This window comes from Falco cherrug, chromosome 1, assembly GCF_023634085.1.
Source record: "Falco cherrug isolate bFalChe1 chromosome 1, bFalChe1.pri, whole genome shotgun sequence".
NCBI lineage: Eukaryota > Metazoa > Chordata > Aves > Falconiformes > Falconidae > Falco > Falco cherrug.
In genome coordinates, this window is record NC_073697.1 from 64,934,946 (window position 1) to 64,957,339 (window position 22,394).

A 22,394-nucleotide genomic window follows, 5' to 3' on the forward strand; every position below is an offset into this window, starting at 1 on the left:
AATCACAAAGTGCAAAAATCAAGGGAAAGGAAAGTCTGCAAAGTCCTGTTTGACCCACTCATAAGGGCACAGGTGGCACAGGACTCAGTCCGTACCTCCGGGCACAGCCCATTACTCTTGCTTTCCCCCCTGCCATTTTGCTTTCAGTCAGCTCTCAGGGACAATGGTTTTCTAAATATTCAGTGCCCAAAGAATTTACTTTACTTGGTTAGGACTGTAACATTTTGAAGGGACTAATTTTAAACAACAGAAGAGCCTAAACTTGTGCCTGCTTCACGAGCTCCTTCACTGACGCATGGAGAAGGAGCTCCCCGAGGAACATGCACTCGACTCTTACTCTCTCTTAGCACATCTCTGTCATGATTTGCTGATGTTCTCAGGACAGCCCTTTTCAAGGTCTGAAGTATTTTTCTAGCTCTCTGTAGCTCTTTCCATCCTTGGCCTACAAGCCTGGGAATAAAATGGACCTTTCTTTACCTGGGAGCTCTTGAAAGATGCTGTGATATGTCGGGTGTGCGATGGCCTTGTCTTCCCCAAAACGTGGTGCTACCTCCAGCATCGTACACCTGGAATAAATATCCAGCTGCTCTTTCTGCAACCTAAAGCTTCTGTGCATTAATGCAGTAAGACAGATCCTTATCTGTGTCTCCTGCTGACTGCCCAAATGATGGGCCGTGTTCACAGAATTATTGCCTATCATCATTCATGCTATTGCCACATACTGGCTGCACGTCTGCCGCAGCTCACCTAACCTTGGCCACCAAGGACTGTGTGGACTGAATATATATTTCACAGAGAAAATGGATGATGTCCTGCAACAAGGAAGGTTTAACAGAGCTTTATTGTGCTCCCATGTGCTGTGTAGTAGGATAGCACGGAGAAACAGGTGGTTTGGGAAATTGTGTTGACACAGCTCTTATATTGTCAACAATCAATTGGAAAGTTTTGTTCAATGAAATGTATTACAGCCTATGAAGGATGCCCTTGGCTTCAAGTTGGATTATTAGAGGTGAGACTGACTGGCCTGTACGTCCCTATGTCTTCCTTATTGCCCTTTTTAAAAATGGCAGTTATGTTTTCCCGTGGCTATAACAGAGCAGCCAAGCCTCTGCATTCCCAGCGAATGCAGGCAGACAGGGGATGAGACCTGGCTCGAAAATACCACTAAAGCTAATCTGGGGCTTTGTTGGGCTGCCCCAGTTTGCAGGGCTGACCTGTGGCCATGGTAGCACTGGGGAATGAGTTGGTGGACGAGCGGCAGTGGTGGTGGACTCCTGCCATAGTGAAGCTCTGGAGCTGCTGTGGGTCTGCTCCATCGTTGTCATGTTCTCTGGGCATGGTCACTGCAGGGTTGGCAGGGGGATCTCCCATTCCTCTCAGGTCTAAGTTTTCCTCCCTCCTGTAGGATAACCCTAAGTGGTAACTTCCTGCATCTCCAAAGTGCCCTTCATCCCAAGGTCATCCCTAGAATAAATTGTAAATGACAGCTGGAGGCACCACCCCACACTGTCGTTGTGGCCTCTGGACTTGGTGGGGGAGTGGGGAGAGGGTCAGATGTCAAGTCAAGCAGGTATCCAAAATTGTTGGCATTGGGAATATCCTTGGTTTTGGAGTTAAGGGAACAGAGAGCTGAGAGGCAGGCATGAGGCTGAGGAAAGCTCTAGGTCGGGATGTGTTTGCTGGTAGAGGCTTTTTTGGGGAAAGGAAAGCAAATGGGAAAAAATGGACAAATAAAACTGGAAGGAGCAGCTCATTACTCAAGGGGCAGATATAGAAGTGGTTTGTAGGCAATTACAGGTGAGCCAGGCAGGGGTAAGTTTTGGAACTGACCTGGGATGAGGAAAAGAGCTAAAAATAGTGATTTAAGATCCCCTTTGGTGGAGGTAAGCCAGCATCGTGCCCAGAGAGCTGTAATGCAGATTCCACATGAATGAGATTTTATTCAACATGCAGGGAGAGAAATCTGGGTAAGAGGGACACTGGGGAATTTCTGAACGTTAGGATGAAGTTTCAGCAGGATTCATATCACTTGTGAGGGCTTGGCCCCACTGGCGCAATGTTTCTGTTGGCAGCAATCTAACACTGCATTTCCCACTTGGAGGATCCCTGCAGAGAAATTGTCTCTAAAGGAAAAATGTTCAGTGATACTGGCTTAGCTTGTATTGTTTCCATCCAGTTGGGCTGGGCTTTAAGATTTAAATACTATCAAAAAGGAAAAAGCAACCTAGAAAGGCCCACTTAATATTGGAAGAAATTGTTAAGCCAGGCTGGTCCTGGATTCTTTCTCATTTTAGCCCTTTGCATCCTCTTTCCTTTGTTCCCTAGCTCTGTCCCATCTCATTTGACATGCTCTCAGGCTGGCCTGGGTCAGTTCTGCCACAATTTTGATTTTCATTTAGGCAAACACCACAGCATGGACTTGCCTCAGCTTGACAGAAAGGGACACATAATTTTCTGTTATGTTGTTAGGAGCCTTGCACGCTTCCAGCTGGCAAAGAGATTATCAAATATCCTTGAACGACATTTGCTCAGAGTGCAAGAGAGAAAAGAAATCTAGTATCTGCTTTTAGATTCACTTCCTTCCTTATGTGTTTTATTTGGTTTTCTTTGCACACACTTCAAATTTCCTTTCTATAAGACCATATTCAGCCTAAGTTGCTTAGTGAGATTTGTTATCTAGTGAGTGCTTGCTCATGTTTAAAAGTTGACTGGATCGAGAGCTGTTTTTTCTCCTTGCGTCCACCCCTTTCCCTCAGCGGTGGTGAATGGCAGTGAATAGTAGCTCCTTTTGGGGACAAACATTCACCATCTCCACCCAAAACAGCAGCCACCTAATGGGCTGAAATCTGTGGCGAATAAGTGTTGGGTCAGCATGCCCCGATAGGTATCAGTGTCTTGTAGGCTGCTCTTGAGGTGTTCTTGAGTCTCTTCAGTACAGGATGCATGTTGCTGTTGCTGAAGACAAAATCTCAGCCATAAAACATAATTTACATTGCTGCCCCTGGAGCGGAAATTATGCAAGTTGCTGAAATAAAGTTGCATCTCCCTTAGTTAACAACCCATTGCCTTGTTGGAGTCTGTTTGACAGGCATTTCTGTCTCTGAGATTTCAGTGTGCTCTGCTCTGAACAAGAGCTGCAGACAGCAGTGGTTTAACTGAATCAGTGTCACTGTTTTAGCTCAAATATGAAGTTTAATAAGGGAAAATAACGGCTTAATTTGGAAAGGCATCTTGTAGGCCAAGGGGACTGACCTTGTACGAGTGACTGCTGCCAAGAGGATTAGGGAGTTGTATGTTGTACTCAGAAACGTACTGTGGACATGCCGAGCTTGGCACAGAAGATGGGAAGACTGGTCCCTTTAGTCCAGTACCTTGTCTGAGCTTCAGACTTTGCAGAATGAGATTCCTTGGAGAATAACCTGGATCGAGAGAAGGGCTCATTCTTTTGCATTAGCCAGTAATTTTCTCATACAATAACACAGGAGGATCAAAGCTTTCCCCATCCTCCTCTTGTTTTACTGTAGTCCTTGGCATGTCTCGGCACCTCCCAGGAGTGTGAGTGGACTGTAATGAGTGGTGCTCTTTGCAAGAGGAGAAAGAGGTAAGGACACCGGTTTGTCTGGTTGGGGTGGAGTTTTTTCCTTGCCTCTCCCCACCAGTCTGTTCTGTACATCCTTACTGTAGTTTTGGATTTTCTGGTTATCCATGGAAAGGCTTAAGCCTTTCCCAGCACCAACTAAACGCCTCAAGGAAAGCTGAGCAAATATTTGAGATGCTTGCAGTTTCTTTTGGGTCCCAGAGATCTGCTGTAAGAGACACTGCATTTTTCAGGAGACAAAGTCAGAAGTTGCCTGCTGTTCGGTGGCATGATTTCCAGCCAAGGCTTGGACATGGAAATGTCAATACAGTGAAGGCAATGGCACTGCAGGACTCTCTAGATTCCCGCTGTCATCACTGTTGTGAGGCATCTCCAAAAAGCACCTCAGGTCTTGGACAAATTGAACAGCTTTTGATGCTACCTTTTCCTGTCCATAGACTGGCTGTCACAGATTCCTAAATCGAATTTCTCTCTTTTTCTCTCTCTTCAAGCAAAGTCACATTTTTCTCTGCCTTGGAACAATCTCCGTGGCAGCTGAACAGAGCAGGCAAGCTACTTGTCACTGCAGCGCTTACACTTGTGATTTCTATTCTGCTGAGCAGCTTCAGGTTGGGATGCCAGTGAACTCTGTGTCTCTGACCAATGGTCAGTCAGGATCTAGCCTCTTAAAAGAAAATAATATTTATTTGAAAATTTAAACGTTTCTTGAATTGCTTTGTACTGACCATGAGGGTCTATTATAGGCAACCTGAAAGAAGCCTACAAGAAAGCTGGAGAGGGTCTTTTTACACGGGCATGAAGAGATAGGACAAGGCATATAATGGCTTTACACTGAAAGAAGGTAGATTTGGATTTTATATTAGGTAAAAATTCTTTACGATGAGGGTGGCAAGACACTGGAAAAGGTTGCCCAGAGAAGTTATGGATGCGCGATTCCTGGATGTGTTCAAGGCCGGGTTGGATGGGGCTTTGAGCAGCCTGGTCTAGTGGATAATGTCCTGCCCATAGCAGGGGGGTTGGAAATAGATGGGCTTCAAGGTCCCTTCCTACCCAAACCATTCTGTAATTCTTCTTCCCTTTCCATCTCAACCCTGACCATCACACTAGAAAGTCTGTTATTTCCTTCAATTCCAGAGGAGTTCAGTGTTATGGTCTGGTTTTTTTGCTATTCCTGGCCTGAGATTTCCTCTCATTATAAATTACTCTGTCTGCTTCAGCTGCATGCTTTTTCTCATTTACATTTAAGATGATGGAAGAAGAGTTGCTCTTGATGACATAAGTGAGCTAGATTTTGGGTTGGCGTTATTATAAAATGAGATTTCTGGCTGGATAATGTAAAATATTAGGGATTTTGAGGTTTTTAGTACCTGTAAAGCACCGCAATGACTAGAAAAAACTAATATACTTCTTCCCTGCAAATTGATGAAACTTCTTGATGCATGCATGGAATGTGAAAGGCTCAAGGCTAATAACATTGCAGGTCTCAACACATGTACTAAATGGTCTGCTGTGAAATATTCACAAAACAAAAACATTTCAACATATCTGACACTGAAGAGGGGAAGAATTAATAATCACTGTAGACTGGTGCATTTCTTTTATGTTACCTGTGAGAGCTGTAAAATAAGGTTTAGGCGGTGTGCTAGAAGCATATAGCAGCACTTTAGCCCTATATTGTGGCAGTAGTTTTATCCTATACTTAAAGTAATATCTGTAAGTATATATGGGTGTCTGCTGTATTTCAGTATCAGATACAAATTGCTTGACTACTTTTTTCTCTTGGTTTTCTGTTATGCTTTTGAATCTTGCAGTCACATGAAGATACACTCACTTTTAGCTAGACAGCAGGTATCTTTTCTCAAGGTACACACATTGGACCAGGTCAGACTTTCTCTCATCTTTTCTACTCTTTTTCCATGTGTTGAATATATGTATCTTTTTTTTTCCCCCTACAAGAGATGTGATTCTTTTGTTCGAAATATCACTTTTATGCTTTGCAGTGGCATCAGGTACATAAGTTTATGGGTGTATATATTATACAAAGGCAAGGAGATTATACAGCTTAAAAATCTCTGAAGGATACATTTTACTTTTTTCATTTCTGTTGTCGTATCTGCTTTCTTTTACCAGTCACCAGCTTCCACAGATTCTGCTGATGCTTGTGGGGATCCACAATGCCTTTGTTGGTAGTCTAAGTGACTCAGGTACAGTTTAGGCTTCCAGGAAAATTCTACTGTACGGAAAACTGCTGTTCTGGCACATCAGTATCTGGATGTTCCTTTGTGCATTTGGTACCCTTGGTTTGGACCAGTAATTCCCCTGGGCATGTAAACTTTAACACCTGACTGCATGCAAAACCACATGCCAAACCTGGGGAGACAGGCATAGAGTTTTGACCTAAAATGTATTGCTTTTCATCACTACTATTCACTTGTAGGGCTTTTTTTATGTCTGTCTTTTCTGTGTGCCCAGTTCAAATTCCTACAAAGTCAGTGGGTATATTCTTCCACTTCACAAGAAAAAAAATGGCTTACATTGCAATGTGCTGCTCTGAACTAGCCATTAACAAGAATAATCTGAAAGCTGGCAGATGTAAAGCTAGAAATCAGTGTTGAAGGGTTTTCCACCTTGAGCTTCTGTATTGTCAACTTGTTATCAACCCCTCGGGTAAGAGTGTTAAACTATGTCTCAGCGAAAGCTGACTGCACGAGAGCTGATAGCTTTTAATAGTGCAAAGCCAAACAGGTTAAACCTCTTTTTCTAATTTTTGGATGCTGTTCCTTCCTACCTCTCAGCTTTCAGCTGTGACTCTTCAGCTGAGATGACTAGCCATGGCAATACCTCCAGCCCTTGTGCCTTCAGGCTGGAGATCTTTGCCATCTTCTTAGGATACTGAGGCATATGAATACATATTCAACATCACTATCAGCCCCATATTTGTCCTCCCTCAACAAAAAAATAGCCTCTGGGACACAAGTGAGGGATGCTTGAATGCCAGGCTTGTTAGGACGTCGGCATGGACTTGATAGTGTACCAAGTTGCCTGTGCTGTAAGTACTGAAGTCTGGTATGAAAATGGGAGACCCTTGAAAGCGTTACCCAGTTCATTTCACCTTAAAATACCCTGTATATTACACAGTTTATTTGTTATAAATCTGCTCTCAGAAGCAAATGTGTTTTTCATAATATTAATGGTGCTCTCGTTGTTAAAGCCCTCCACAGAACATCAGATATCCATAACACAAATTTAGATGCCAGTCCTGTAGTTAAGCATTGTTTAGGCAGATCCCTGAGCCAACATGAATACAGCTATTAGAAATGAGCTTTACAAAATACTGACATTTCTACATAAGTCATAAAGAGTTTTGGAAGGGAGCTAAACATCATTTTATGGTTTGTCAGGGAAACTATTTCTGAAAGTAGCTGAATGTCGATATTCTTACAATGGAGTTTTGTCAGCTTCTTAGGATTGGCTTATGTGAAAGATTATTTTTCTGTTTAGCACAGGCTTATTCCATCCCTCCCTTCCATCTTTCTTTCCAGAGGCAAAACCAAACCACTGGCAAGTTTGGGGAGAAGGCTGAGCTAATCTGAGCTCCAAAATGAGATGTGGCTGAGAGGCTGAGGCCGTGCCTGCCTTCTGATTTACAGGAGGGGGCTTGACAGCACATCCACGTTGAGGTGCACCAGAGCATGCTCAAAGAATGAGGAAAGGCAGCCTTTCGCAGCATTTCCTTGTTTCTGCTGGTTTCGGTGGTCAGCTCTTTCCATAGTTCAGGCTGGTTTTCTCGTAGGAGCAAGAATAAATAGAATAAATAATTAACATAGAAGCCAAAGCAGTCAGAGACTGCTGAGTGGAGCAAGTGCCCTGTAGAGAGAAATCACTTTGGTGGCTTTGGAGAAAGGTTTGTGGGTTTGAATCAGGGCTGAAATAATCAGGGGTTGTAGCAAAGGGAGAAAATAGATGGGTTTGGTGAAAGACAAAAGGCGAGCTTTTACTGGCAGGTTTATCATTCCTGTTGCTCTAGATGATGCTAAAAGTACAGTATAGATATAACATCTACTGTACAGACAGCAGGCCCTGCTTTCAGGTCTCTGATTCATGTCTGGGAATGCAGCATGACCTGCATGCTAATGAAGTCAATCCTAACATGGGTTAGAGAAAGAAGGATATAAGCAACCCTAACTCCACCTTTGATATTATGTAGTTTATTCCCTTTCCTCTCCTTGATTTCAGCTGACCAGCCCACCCACAGAGTGTGTTTGCACTGGACATTGGGGCTGATTTGGAAGCTCAGCAATGGTTCACAAAACTCGGAGGGACCTCAAATCCCAAGCCTCAGAGCAGCTGGGATTGAGGGACGGTGCATGTGGTGTAAGGGGAAGTGCACAGTAAATGCAAAAAGCAGCCTTTGTGATTTTAATCTACCAAACCAGACAGGAGGAAGCGGAGCCTGGCGGCTTTCCACCCACCTCTCCCCCCACACCTCTTACACATGCATGTGCTGTGGGGCCAGGGAGATGATTTCTTGTAGTTCCAGTGGGTCTCCTTGGTTTCAGTTGTACTATGCCCTCTTCCTCAAGATAACAGCATAGTGCAATCAAGTTTGAAATATTAATACAGAGATCACAGGAGTGTAGCTTGGAAGCACTGAATCACTGAGAATTGAAAAGTCTAATCAGTCCTTTTGAAAGCTGTCTTAATTTCTCTTTTATTTACAGCATTTGAACCGTTTCACAAATTAGAAAGCAACTATCCGGCCATTTCACAGGCAGATTATGATATGTTTAAAAAAGCCCAAAGCATTTATCCAAATGCAATTGGCCATCTTGCTAACAACTAGATTGGAAATACTACACATGCAGATGAACAGAGACGATTTGAAGATGATAGTTTTCTCCTATTAAAGTTGTGTTTGTAGCTTGCAACTGAAGAAATATTCAGATAGTGGTATAAGCTGCCTGCCTTTGGCCCTCAGAAGGACTCGTGTTGATTGGATAGATCAGAAAATGCTAGGGCGTGAATAGTCATTTTATGACCCCTGCACTTACTTCCATTCATCACAAGTGCAGAGGTGGAGAACTGCTGGAGAAGGACCGGCTCCATCTGGCACTGCCTCTGCAGAGTGCATGCAAGTTGTTCAATTAAAGATGCAGAAGGCAGGAATACTACATCCATTGCCAAACTGATGGGAATTTTTTTTTTCTCTTAGTGGCTATGCATGTGCTTCTTCTGCATAGAAACTAAAAGGTATGTTTCAGCTTGCATGGGTAAAACATACATATGGTTTAATTAAAAGGTTAAAAAAAGAAAATACAAACTTGGCAATCTCAGCCTCCAGTAAATCTCTTGAAGCTGTAAGCATAGCACTCACATGTCTGCACTCTAACATGGTCTGAATGGAAAACTGACAGCACCTGTTACTGAAATCAAAAGTGATTTCTGTAACAATGGGATACTGAGGAATTCCTACAGGGCTTCTTTTTAATAGAGTTTGAAGGATTCAGATTGGAAGACTGCATAAGATCTGCACCACTGGCTCTGATGGATGTGAATCACGCCAGGGGACAGAGATTGTTTAGGAGGTTAGAAGTTCACTCTATACATTCAGTAATAATATGCAGCTGGTGTGCCTTGAAGAAGAGGTTGTAAGCTTTTCTCCCTGCCCCCTCCCCATGTGAAGTAACATGTGGATTGAAAAAAATGGTAGTCAGATTTTATATGTTCAAACCCAGAAATTCAAAATAACTGCAACCACATCTGACAGTATTTTTGAGAACTGGAGTGATTTGAAGCTAGATTGCCTAAAAATACCTCTTGAACTGAACTCTCAAACCTATTAGAATAGTCCATTAGTAATAAATCCTGATCTACTGTCTATTAGATCAGCTCTTCTGTAATCTTTTCCTGTTTACCAGGCCTGTGTGGACATAGTTCATCTGCATTTCTAAAAGCATTACAACATGGTGTTGAAGAAGTTGCTCAATTTTTATGTCTTGCACACGATGGTCCAGTTAAATTTCTGCCTGACCATTCAGAATCAGTTGCCAAGTCTGGAAGGAGCACTAGGGCATTAATGCCTTCATTGGATGGGCACCAAAGAGTATGAGAGGTTCATGAAGGTGGATTTGGCAGAGGTCCTGGGTAGGAAAACAGAGCTAAGATTTTAGGAACCACCTTCTCATAGAAAAGGACCATGTTAGGGACGATAGCTGATGCTCATGTGCTGTACCACCTAATTTCCTGGTATTGCTAGATATGCCAATGTGCTGTAACCTATGCCAATGACAGTTAAAACACTGATCTCTCTGAAGTTACAGATTTTAAGCAGGATCTGGTACATTTCTGGAGAAGAATGGATCAGAGAGGAAAAGAAGACAACAAAAAAGTAGTTTCTTTTATTCAAATGGCAACTAAATTGGGGACCTGACTCTTAAGAGCTGTTGAGAACTAGATAAAGTATTAAACACTCCCATACATACACACAAAAGTCTCACAAAAGCATAGAATTTAGTATTTCACAAAAAAAAAACAGTTAGACTGCTGTTTGTGTTCTTATTTTTTCAGGCAAACCCTGGAAGTTTGCAATAATAGCTAGACTGTTTTTGACAGAGTGACCTTTCCGTAGCAATCTGGCACGTGTAATGAACAGTTGATCATTGTCAGAAATGTAAAGTTTTGATTCAAAAGGGCTTTAGTAGACATATTTTTTGCCTGTTGGAAATTGGTCCCACATGATGACTGCTTTGAATGTATTAATTGTCTTGCTGAGAGTTGTGGTGCAGTGAGAAAGAAGGAGCTGGGTCAGATTGACTATACTTACCTGTTGTGATGATTTTGCACACTTCAGTTCACATTCTTTTTTGTTTAATGGTAAATGCTCAAACTGAGATTCAGAGGAAAAAAACCCAGCATATTAAGTGAGTCCAGCTGGAAGTGCACTGAAATGGCCATGTTTGCACCATGTCTTGAACCACAGCTGTAGGTTTCCTTCTAGTACAGGGAACATCTGGCCCTTATCCATTGCAACACCTGCCCAGGCCCAGCAGAAAAGTCACATGTAGACAGTGTAGTCTTGGGCACAAAAACTGATCTGCTAGTGGAAGAGGTAGAAAAAAATGATCCAGAAGGGGGGTTTCCATTTGGCAGCAGTCCACAAGGGAATGGACCTTTCTTCTCTCAGATCCAGCATTCTCCTCCTCTTCTATTTCAGACATTAGGTGCGAGGGAGGAAAAAGAAGAAGTATATGTGTCTATGTATCATACTTCACCTGACTTTTTCAGGGTGCAGGACTACATGCAGTTGTGTATATCTTATCCTTCCTTCTGACCGATGGTTTTTACAAGCCTTTTGTCAGTCTCAGTCAGTAAAGGTGCAACAACAAAAAACACAACTCCAGCCTCTCCAAAAGCAGTGTGTGTACTTTTAGGTTCACGCAGGATTCTCACTCAGCTTCCCCAAACAACGGTATGTGTGAGCACAGGGGAGAGCTGTTCAAATGTTTGATGTGAGACCTGCTTGGCCTTCACTTGCAGTAATAATAAATCATAATTTCTCTCAAATACATGGAAAGAGCTGTACATAATTTAAGGGCTAATCTCACCTGGCTGATTTTTCGGCCCACAGCTTCTGGGTGGCACTGGCATCTGGTTTTTGGTCTTCCAGTAGACATCCAACCTGAGATGGTTTTGCAGGGTGATGTCTTTTGTAGCATGGCCTTGATATAATGTTGCAGTCCACCGGTGTGTTAAAGGCTGGATTGATGGGTACCTGCTTACACAGCTCTTACTGAAGGTACCAACAGTGCAAGGCTCAGCCTAGGTGTTCCTTGGCTTCAGTCCTCCTTTTCTATCACCTTACATGGAGTTCAGTGAGAAGACACCCCAAAAAAGGCAAAAGAAAATGGGAATATATTATTTTCAAATATTTTTTTTTCCAGGGAGTTTCATAAAATGTTCTGAAATGCCTTTGAAAATGCCTTTATAAAACCAATTCCCATGAGATGCATTTCCCGTGAGATGCATGAGGGAAGAGAAAAACAGCTGTGATATAATCCTTCAACAGTATTTGGTTTGAGCTTTTTTGTGCTGCTTCTTTCAGATGTGCCTAAATTTTCTTATTTACTATGTAAATACAACTTGCACCATCTTTCAGTAGAAGAAATTATAAAAGGGGATGCTGCAAGCAAAGGATGTGGTTGCCAAATGTGAAAAGGCTAAAACTAACAGAGAGGGAGGGAGGGCAGCAGGGACCCTTCAGGTTTTTGTTTCTTCCTTTCAGGAACCAGTAATACTCCGTTTGTCTTAGTGCGACAGTGACATGCATAAATAATTGTGAGCACAGCGCAGATGTGCTCAGGAGGGCACTCAGATTGCTGTATCCTCCCAGAGATGTTGAACCCCTTGGATTACTTGTACCTCACTTGCTCAAGCATTGCACTAGCTGCAGCGCAGGGAGCAGGCATGGGATCTTGGCTGCCAGCATCCTGGAATGTCTGCTTGAGTGTCAGGCTCAGGGATGCAAAACTCACCGGAGAGTGGAAGTCATCATGGTTTGCTTGGACCTTACGCATAAAATTTGGAATGCAGCCTCTCGTTCCAATTACATGAGTGAACACTGGCTCATAGCACATAGCCATCAGGCTAAACCTTTGGACTGCAATCCCCAGGGGAGAGCTTGACAGATGTCTCCTGTCGTCTGTTACCTAGCAAAAGCCAGTAAACCTCACCCAGGAAATCTTGTCTGCAGTTTTTGCTCAAGGGGGACACAGTTATCTTCATTTGTTGGACAGAAAAACACATGACATGTCTTAAAAAGTATTTTCAGTTACTGAGTACACTGGGTCATAGACTGGATACTTAGGTGTCAAAAGAAAGAAAAAATGAGAGAAAAGGTAGCTTAGTAGTGATCACAAATGGCCTTGCTTGCAATCAAAGCTGCTTCTGTGATAGGAAGAAACTAGTTAGAGTCATCTGGAAAAGCAGAGTCCCGTGACTGGGAGCACCAGAAAGAGGTGAGCAGAGAAGAAGGTAAGATGACTTCTGCTGGATTTTCCTGGTGGCAGATACAAAATGCTGGTCTTAAGCCAGTTGTGCACTTGCAACGTTAGTCCAGGGAAGGGGAAAAGAAGGAAACGTGTGTGTGCACGCGTGTGGAGAAAGACAGAGCCTTATTTATTTAAGAATTTTCCTTGTGAGTAAATGCCTCCCATGATTTCCCTCCCACCAAGCAAAATTCCTCCTCCAGAGGCCTGATCTCTGTGAAAAGGATGGAAAATAAAAGAAAGAAGGGAAAAAACCAAAAAACTTGTTTTTCTTGCAAGTCAGTGTGCTGGGAGTAGGGAGACTCCTTTGGGAGTTGCAGTTACTCCCCTGTGCATGCTGGAAGTGCTTTGGGTCTTTTTTTTTTCATATCGCTGCAAATCTACTCTGAATAATGGCAAAACTTAGTCTTCTGCTATTAGTGCCAGCTCTCTAGATAGAGCAGGAAAGAAAAAAGTGAAGTATCACTTTGGAGTGTTTCAGGGGAAGAGATGTTTCCACAGCCACAGTTTGCTTTCTTGGGAGCACTGTGAAGATGCCTATCCCAGTGCCTTGCTTCATGGAATCAAAGTCTGCAAAATGTTGGATTTGAAGCCTAGGAGTTAAAACTGAGTCTTACCCTAAAGCTGTCTTTAAACTCTTGAATGGCAATGCGTGGTAAAAACAAGTAGTAAAAGTAAAACAATCAAGTTTATACATTTCTAGTTATAAAAGTGTTGATGATTTTTAAAGGTTAGTGCTTGTCGATGAGCAAAGATTGTATTATGAAGTATTATCTGAAGAATCCTTCTGTTAACGTGATGCTTTTCCCCAAGTTAAAAATTCACAGTTTATTGGCAGCCTGAGTTAATCTGGAGGTTTGATCTCTGTTCTGTGCTGTAGGATTTAGGTAATTTTGCACAGGTTGCAGTCTCTTTGTGGTTTTGCTTGGATTTGAGAATCATTTATATGTAAATGATCCTGATCTCTTGTTCTTTCCCTTCTTACCAATTAACTTTGTTTTAAAGAACACTGTTGTGTGAGCAAAATCAGCAAATGGTGCTGCCTGGGGCTGGTGAAACTAGGTGGTGTTAGCATGGAGATTGTGTTCGCTGGAACTCATTACCAAATTGACTCGTTGAATAAATCAGACCTTTGAACTGAGTTCAGTGGTATCCCATCAATCTTACTCCATTAGGCCACTTCGAGGCAGCTGTTTTATGTCTTCTTATAATTTGTCCTATGTAAATGGCGGAGGTGTTTATTTTTAAAAGCAGCAAGAAAGCCCAGCTGAACAAGAAAAAAGTTGGAAGAACAAGCCCTTAGAGATTTCTACACTAGTGCCAAGGGCTTTATGACAGATAAAACAACTAATTTTTTTGTGGCTAAAGGAAAATGACATTGAAACCCTTGTGCCTAGCTGCTACAGTAAACTTGCCAGAGCTATTCCAACAAAAACACGCCAGGAGATAGATATTCAGTGGCTGTCAATGAAAACTGTGCGCAGAAACGCAGCACCCCTGCGTGTGGATCAAGGGGAGCTCCTGGGTGGTCAGTATATATTTCTATATGCTCACAAATGACTATAATAATGATTTTAGGTGGTGTTGCTAGTTTTGGCTTTTGAACTGGAACTGCTATATCTACTTGCTACCTCAGTGCCTGTAGTGCACAGTGTAGGTAATTTTGCAAATGGAAAATAACTTGCTATTGCGTGGGTAAATGGGAAAATTTCTGCAGGTTGTTAACTAGTGGGCTAATCGTTATTATGAAGAAATAAAATACTCATGGCAAGACCTGCTACAGTAAAAGCAGATAATATGTGCTGCAGTTCTCTACAGATTTTAATCTTCCCTGTAACGTCAGGTGGAAATTATTGCTTGGTGATCTAGCACAGCTTTGTGCAGAAACTAGGAGGAATATGTCTATGTCTGCAGGATTTCACATTGTATTTTTTGGAGTTCATTCAAAGTCAGGGCTCATAGTGGAAGGGAGGGTGACATGAGAAGGCTGGAACATCTGATCAATGAGCTTGGGAGACCCGATTTCAGAGCAGCATCCTGGCTCTGATGGTTTACTGCCTGTTGCTCTATTGCTCACCTTTTTGGAAGCTGGGGGAGAAGATACTCCCGTTTTCTGAGGAACAATAGAGCAAGGATTTTTTAACTGAACGTTTTCTTGAAGAATACTGTTTTTTTACGATGATGCTGAGTTTCGAAGTTTGAGGAGAGGGTGTCTCAGGTTTGGAGTAAAATTACCTGAAATCAGAGCAAGCGTGTGCTTCAATGGCCATGTTATTGATTACTCTGGGGCAGGAGAATTTCTCACAGCATCATGGGCTTAAATTACTTGAATAACAACAACAAAAACCCCTTTCAGAATGGAAAAACTCCTATCTTACGCTAAAAGCAGGCATCTCTATGCTTGAAAGAGGTTGATTTGAATGAACTCCAGTGACAGCAATATCGTTATACATTCATTAATAACTAATACTGCAAGAATAGTGACCGTGGTCTGTTTCACTGGACCTAGAAGAGAGGACAGCCTGCACTCTCAGGAGCCTGCAGGCTGAGTCTGCTCACGCAGCTGGATGGTTAAGAGGCTGTTCCTGGGGGTGACCGGGTGATTCCCACATTTAATTTTAATTTCTTGCTAGGCTGGAGTTCACACATGGCTGTCTTTAATGTAGAAACTCCTAATTCTTGTTGCTGGACATGGAGCAACTGTGACTCTGAAGGATTTCTGGATGCTGGAAGAGGTGGGATGGTAGGGAGATGCTGTGGCATGGGAATTAAAGAGAGAATGGTATCGGACAAGCCTTTTCATATGGCCTCTTTACCTGCCTTTCCTGGACAGCCCCAGTGTTTCACCAGGCAGGGACTGAGGGGGAAATTATGAGTATCTGTTACTTAACTGGAGTAAAGGTGTTACGCTGAGACAAGAAGGAGGGTGCTTATCTTTGGTGAGGGGAGATGGGAGAAGCGGGCTTCTTCACAAGCTGTACGTGGCACAGCACAACGGGGGGGATGGAGGAGCAACCGGAGGCAGCCTGCCTCAGTTGTCCCACCTGAGATTTCAGGTCAAGCCTTAAAGAAATCCACGTGAAGCTCCAGTCTGTGCAACACCTTGATCTAAAGAGGAGGCAAAATAAAGTAATTATGAGGTGGCCATCCCTCAGTATTCACCACATGCAGTACTTGGTGCATCTATTGCAGAATGTAGGATGGGTTAATGCATTTCTCTAAAGCAGGTTCCTCACCTCTTCCCACTTAACCACTCATTGCAGGTTTTAAATGAAATAGCCTGTTGAGCATTAAACTCTCAAGGATTCGGCTGGGGTGACGGGCACCTTTGCATCTGCCACATGCCTTGCAGCTCCAGGAGCCAAGTGCTGCTATTGGGCTGAAGTAGCGAGGCATGAACCTGAGAGAAAATGAACAGCCTTGCATTCATCCCTCTCTGAGAGGATGAATGCTGTTTTGGGGATGGATTTGTGGTGTGAGTTTTTTTATTACACTATGGAAAATGTTTTTTTGTCCAAACCAGCTGGGTCTTCAGCAACACTAAAAAGTTAAAAGCACTTCTGTGCTAGGTGTTCCCTAAAAGATGGAAAATAAGATTTTTACATTAAAATGCCAGGAAGAAAAATGGTGAGGGCATAAAGTGCTGCTTTATTTTCATCAGATGCTAGTGCTTTTGGAAAATTGGTTGTGCTCCAGCAGTCATTACCCCCCTGCGTGCTTTTCTTGCTGTGCGCTCCAGCTTCTCTCTGAAAGGTGGCTGTGCAGCATGCCTTGTGTTAGCTGTTGCTCCAGCTACACTCTGCCGGCCACCGCTGTTGGCAGGGGGAACACCCTCAGGACCTACGCTTGAGTCCCTTTTTTCCTTCCTCTCTTTAATCGGCTCTGCCTTTGTTTCAGGAGTATCAACATTGGGAGCTCTGGGCCTGGGAAGCACCACTGCCAGCACTACGCCACGGGTGGTCACCAGCAGCACCGGCCGCCCCACCACCACCTCGGCCTCAGGCAGGAGGAACAGGAGCACCAGCACACCATCACCCATGGCTGACGTCCCTGATGAAATGACCACACACCTCCCACCCGCCTCCTCCCAGCTGCCACCGACGGGTGCGGAGAGCTGTGACCCCATGGAAGCCCGTGATATTATGTGGTCTCGGACTCGGCAGGGCCAGGTGGCAAAGCAGCCATGTCCCATGGGCTCGATAGGTGAGTCAAGGGGCAGGAGAACATGGCGCTCCATCTCCATTTGCACATGGGATGTTGTGAGTGTGTAACCGTATTGCCCATGGGCCCTGTGGCACACGTGCTTGAATCGGTGGAGCATGCTGGAGCATGCTGATGCCTTCTGTCCGATCTGCGTTGCCTTGCTGAGGTATGGCAAGAAGCTGGCTGGGGCCGAATCCTTAATATGCTGAGCATGTTGTGCAGGATCTTTGGCATCTCAAGCTCTGGCCAAAGGGGAGCACAAGCTAACTACCTTGTGGGGTCGAGCTTGTGCTGTAAGAGCCTCTGCTTCCACAAGTTATGTACCATGTGCCTGTTATCCTTGGTTTTGCCTGTGTTTGTAGCCTCTGGGCTCATTGACTGATGTATTCATGACCGATGCTTTGCTTGTTTGAGGGGTGGGAGGGAGGTGGGAGAAATCAACAAAACTTAAATTTTGAAGCTCTGTGCTGCACTGTTTGCATTTCAAAGGCCGTGGCCAGCATTTTGGAGCTCAGGTATTCCCAGATCTCAGTCCTGAACCAGTGTGAGTGATATTTCAAACTGCATCCAGCATCCAGTGTGATCAGCAGGGAAAGCAAGGGGGAGGGGGGAGGGGGAAGCCAAATCTTTCAAAATGATTTATTGTTTATGGATTTTGCTCCTTTTCTTCTACGCTTCCCTCCAGTTGTTTTCTTCCAAAAGGTTGCTTTTGGAAATTTTGTGTCCACATTAAAACATAGTTGAATGAAGAGTGGGTTTTGGCATATGGTTCAGTTTGCTGTATTTTAACAAATGCAATTTTCTGAAAATATTTATTTTTCAAGCTAGTCTTGGTGTCCAGCCCTGAGAAGCTGCTTGCCAAGAAGAAGTCAGAAGGTGGAGGAAATTGCCTGAAAATAAGGGCTGGAGGGATCTGGCTTGCAGAGGAGACTCTCTTAATTCTCCGCTTCATTGCCCTGGAGAGTCATTCACACTTGTGTATACGAATACTGACTCTCTCTTGACTTTGGCGAGGTCAGAGTGATAAAATATATGTTAAAGTATGAGGGGCATGGAAAGATGTTAGTGATGAGGATAGGTAAAGAAGATTTTTTGCCATCTTTTCCAGCCCCACTTGCTAAAATTAATGCAAAAAGTATCATGTGGTTCCCAGAGAGGGGAAAGCATAGTCTGAACTGAAGCTGTGAAAGGAAAGAAAAGATAAAAAAAGCAAATGATGGCTGGATGCAGGGAGCCTTTTTCTAAGCACCAGAGTTAAGGACTGGATGATAATAACTAAGGGGAAAAAAAACCCCAAAAAACCCCAAACAAAAACCCCCAAACCCCCAACTTGTTGGTAGGGGATGACATAAGCCTTTCTCATCTCTAATTTCAGTGATTCACACAACTTGTAAAAAGCTGTGGTATATTAGCAGTGGGCCTCTTCCAGCTCCCTTTGAAGGCATGAGCAAACTCTCACTGTGTTTAATCGGTGCTACCATCAGACCTAGCCTGTAATTCACTCCTCTGCTGAAAAATTCAACTCTGCAGGGCAGAGCACTTTATAGGATGCAGTCTTCAATCTATGTGTACTGGCTTTCTTGCTTTTTTAAAGATCTTTAAGTGCACCATTTCGGATGCATTTCTTCTTGTCTGGAAGAGCCTGAGGCGCTTTGCTGTCTTTTGCAGCAGGTATCTGGGCAGCCCTTGCCAAACAAAACTCTCCTCTGTAAAGTCCTTCTCGATGATTGTGGGTGGACAGTAAAGTCCAGAGTTACATCTTGGTGTTTGTAACAATTAAACTTTTGCATGTTTCCACCCAAATTGTTTAATGATGATTCAAAGGAATAAAATCTTCATAAGGCAGTAAGGGAGTCAAGGGTCTGATCCCAGGGCACCAGTGGTGGGGCAGAGCACTCAAGGTGCTGACTCAGCATTTGAGATCCAGCTTCAATTTCATGGTCCCTGGCAGCTTTTCTGCCTGGCCTAAGACATAGAGCCCTCTTGTTGTTTGGCGAAGCGGAGATAATATCCCTGAAGTACCTCATGGGTCTTCTTTGTCTTAAGGCCCCAAAGCACTAAGATGATGGGAAATTAGGACACTGAGATGGCTCAGTAATGTCCTACCAAGGTCCTGAGCACTGAAAAGCTCCCTGGCTTTGCATGAGGTGTCCATCATTGTGAAATGAAGCCTGTATCTTGGGGTCCTGGGGGCACAATGCAGCTGATAACATTGAACACAGCTGCTTTCCTCTTGTAGGTGTTGCAACTTTCCGGTGTCTTGTGCCAGATGGGATCTGGGAGCCTCAAGGACCTGATCTCAGCAACTGCTCTTCTCCCTGGATCAACCACATCACTCAGAAGGTAAAACGCTTCCTGTGTGTTGACCACACCAAGTCTGCACACTGACCTTCCTGAGCTCCCTGGTTGGTTTCACAATGCGGAACCCCCAGTTACCAAGTCATGCATAAAGCATGAGCCATGCATAGTAGCCAGCAATTACAAGAGAAAGCAAGACACTAAAAATCTGATGGAAATTAAGGCAAAAAGGGTGAGGGAACAGTGAAGGAGTGGGACTGGAGAGCAGAATTAGAGTGAATGACACTTCTTGTTTGTGGCAAGAAAAGGAGGAAGAGGGAGATGGAGGTGGGTGGACATACGGAAAATACCGACTTATTGCAAAAGGAAACTTTCCTTTTCATGCATCCCCAAGGATTTTCTCATGCTAAGCAAGCACAGGATAAACCCTGTAGTTGAGAAATTCTTACCAAAGAAAGGCAGGCTCAATATGATATGTTTCCATTGAGCTTCTGACTTTCTGTTTTTAACTTCTGCCCAAATTGTAACATAAATGATGGAATAGAAAAAAATGCCACAGTAATGCCTATCTTTTGACTCTTAAGTCCCCTAATGAACATTTTGTAGCACTTCATAATTTATCAATGTTTAAAGTGCATTAATGTGACAATAGAAGTTCAAGGCAAGAAGAGCTTATTTGGTAGCAACATGTTGAACGTTTTTGTTATTAATGCACAGTGGTTCTTTCAGCTGATTTCATTATAGACAGAGACCAGATGTGTGTTTATATCATAGAGTCTGTGGGCTGAATCCTTATTATAGCAATTTGTAGGGATTTATTTGCTCCTTTAGCCAGAGCGAGCGAGTCCCACTGTTGCAGGCTAGCTGTACCACTACGCAGTAGCAACACTGCACTCCCAGAGAGCCAGTGCTCGCTGGTGAATGGGGTGGGGTGACCCTACAGACGAGACTCTTTGGCTTTCTCCTCCCTGTCCCCCATTTTAACTGAGGCTCAACAACCAGCGAAGTACACCCCTGATCATCCCTATCTCACTTCATCTGTATTTATAGTCATCCTTCCCCAAGGATGAGGGAAGACATCAATTAACATAGGGCTGGTGTGACATGGCACAGCCATTACAAAGCCTGTGGTCTTTCTGTCCCGCACAGGAGGGTGGGCAGCTCTCCTGCCATACACTCAGCTAGCTGATTAATAAAGGCCGCCTTTGCTGGCATTAGCAGCTGTGCAGCTCTTGTTTTATGACCCATGTACTTATCCTAGAGGGGTTAATATTACTTACTCCAGCCATAATTCACCCAGGCAGCTGGGAGACCTCTTGCTGCTTGGTGAAGATGGCTAGGCTGTTAGCCATTAGCAGAGGGAAATAATAGCCTGCACTGATGAAATCTCCACCAAGGTTAGACTTATTTTATTTGAAACCCCAGCTATCATTTGCGTAACAAATAGGCCTCATTTAATTTGTTACGCACTTTCAAAGCAGTCTAAAATTGAAGAGCCAGTTTTTCAGAAATGCCTAGCGGGTTACAATCGGGACTGCTTGCTTGCTTGTTTGTTTGTTTTAATTGTTATTATTTTTCTCCAGGAATTCAGTTATATTCAGCTTTGGGAACCTTCCACCAATTGGTGGAAAGACTAGGGGGATCTGCCAAGTTACTCAGGATCTAAACTTCTTCTGCCTGAATAGGAATCCACTGGGATCTTGGGATATGTGGCCCAACCTTTATGAGAAAGCCCTGCCAGGCTTTCCTAGGGGCTTGTGTTGGGGGTTGCATCCAGTAGGATCCTTACAGCAGATGAATTTAAATTACTTAGGACATAATGAGTAGCCACTTGGTTTCCCTGCCCAGGCAAGAGGCTCAGAAATCATCACTGCGCTTAGAGATGGAGACTGATTTATCCATAGATCAGGCACTGGTTTCTTACATCCCTTCTGTGGACGGGACACTTCCCTACTCCAAGCTCGCAGGTTTGCTCTGGCACCTCTCTAAAGCTGAAGGAGGAGCCTACTTCTAAGCCAGGCCAGCTCCTCTTCTTGTTCTGGTGAGGGCAGCTACAGGAAGCAGTAAGCCAGCCGTGCGGCCAGGACAGGGTGGTCGCATCCTGCAGCTCAGCTCTTCTGTGACCCCAGTGCTCAGGTCCTCCTTAGCGACCCATCCAACAGCATCTGCAGCGCAGCTTACAAGATGGGTAGAAACACTTTGGCAAGCAAGGTTCATACCTGCTCAGCGTGTCTTCATTCCTAATCTGCTTTGTCTCCTAAAAATCCCCTGTTCTGTCACCTGCTGGGTCCGAGCCACTCAGGAAGAAGGGTGAAGGGAAGAAGGAAGAAGGAAGAAATTTCAACCAAGCCAGAGAGGATGGTAGAGAAATGCTTTGCTTGCTTTCATGTCCCTGTAGTGAAGTAAGGATTATTATCTGCTGCTTTTCTTTCTCCTGCTGTGCTCACACTGTACGTAGTGTTTGCCTGCTTGCATCATGGTATTCGTTTTTACAACCCTCTATTAGCTTCCATTAGATTTATTGTGCTTGATGGAAGATGAGAACAAATGTCTGCTTCAGCAATTCATTGGCCTCCTGACATTTACTTTAACTTTATTGTTGGTGCCTACCATGCCCTCGTAACGTAGCAGAAGAATAAACTTGCCAGTGCGGTTGAATTATGCACTGCTACCAGGGTTATTTCTAGAGTCAAGCAGTAAAAAGAAGCAAAAAGGTCAGCTTTGGATACATTGCATCGTCCTGATCATGAGGTCATACATTCAGTCTCAGCCTGTTTGTTTTAGCTCTTGCTTTCATCAGGACCGTCCTTGGCGCAGTGTGTGACTTGCTTGAAAATACCTTTTCCTCACTGCAGCTTGTAGTTGTGGGTGCTTCCTGTGGGGAGAGGCACCGCTATGCCCAGCTTAAGCCCCTGAAGAAGAGGACTTCTTTGTAGCAGAATAGAATGTGTTGTGTCCTTCATGAATGCATGAAAAGCCTCAAACTGTAAATCTAAATCACCTGCCACCCATATTCATATTGTCCTCCTGAACAGCCTAGATGATATAGTCACAAAGAGCAGATAACCCTTAGGGTTCAAAGTACCTTCCATCAGGTCTTGTAGATCTGCTTGGGTGTGTCTGGCAGAGGGAGTGGGACTTTCTGGAGGACATCAACCACATCATTGTGTCCAGGCCCGAGGGTGAAGTTGCAGTCATGATACCACCATGATCCAACTTGCTTTTGACGGTCTGTTTTCAGAGCTCCATCA

At 43.9% G+C, this 22,394-nt stretch overlaps 1 protein-coding gene across 1 annotated transcript in view; it reads left to right on the forward strand.

The window, feature by feature from the left end:
* The window catches only part of ADGRL3 (adhesion G protein-coupled receptor L3), a 301,758-nt gene that overhangs the window by 178,450 nt on the left and 100,914 nt on the right, over positions 1-22,394 (forward strand). The window contains exons 5-6 of the mRNA XM_055725863.1: positions 16,540-16,845; positions 19,085-19,188. Of these exons, the coding sequence (XP_055581838.1) occupies positions 16,540-16,845; positions 19,085-19,188 (410 nt within the window). The remainder of the gene's footprint in view (positions 1-16,539; positions 16,846-19,084; positions 19,189-22,394) is intronic.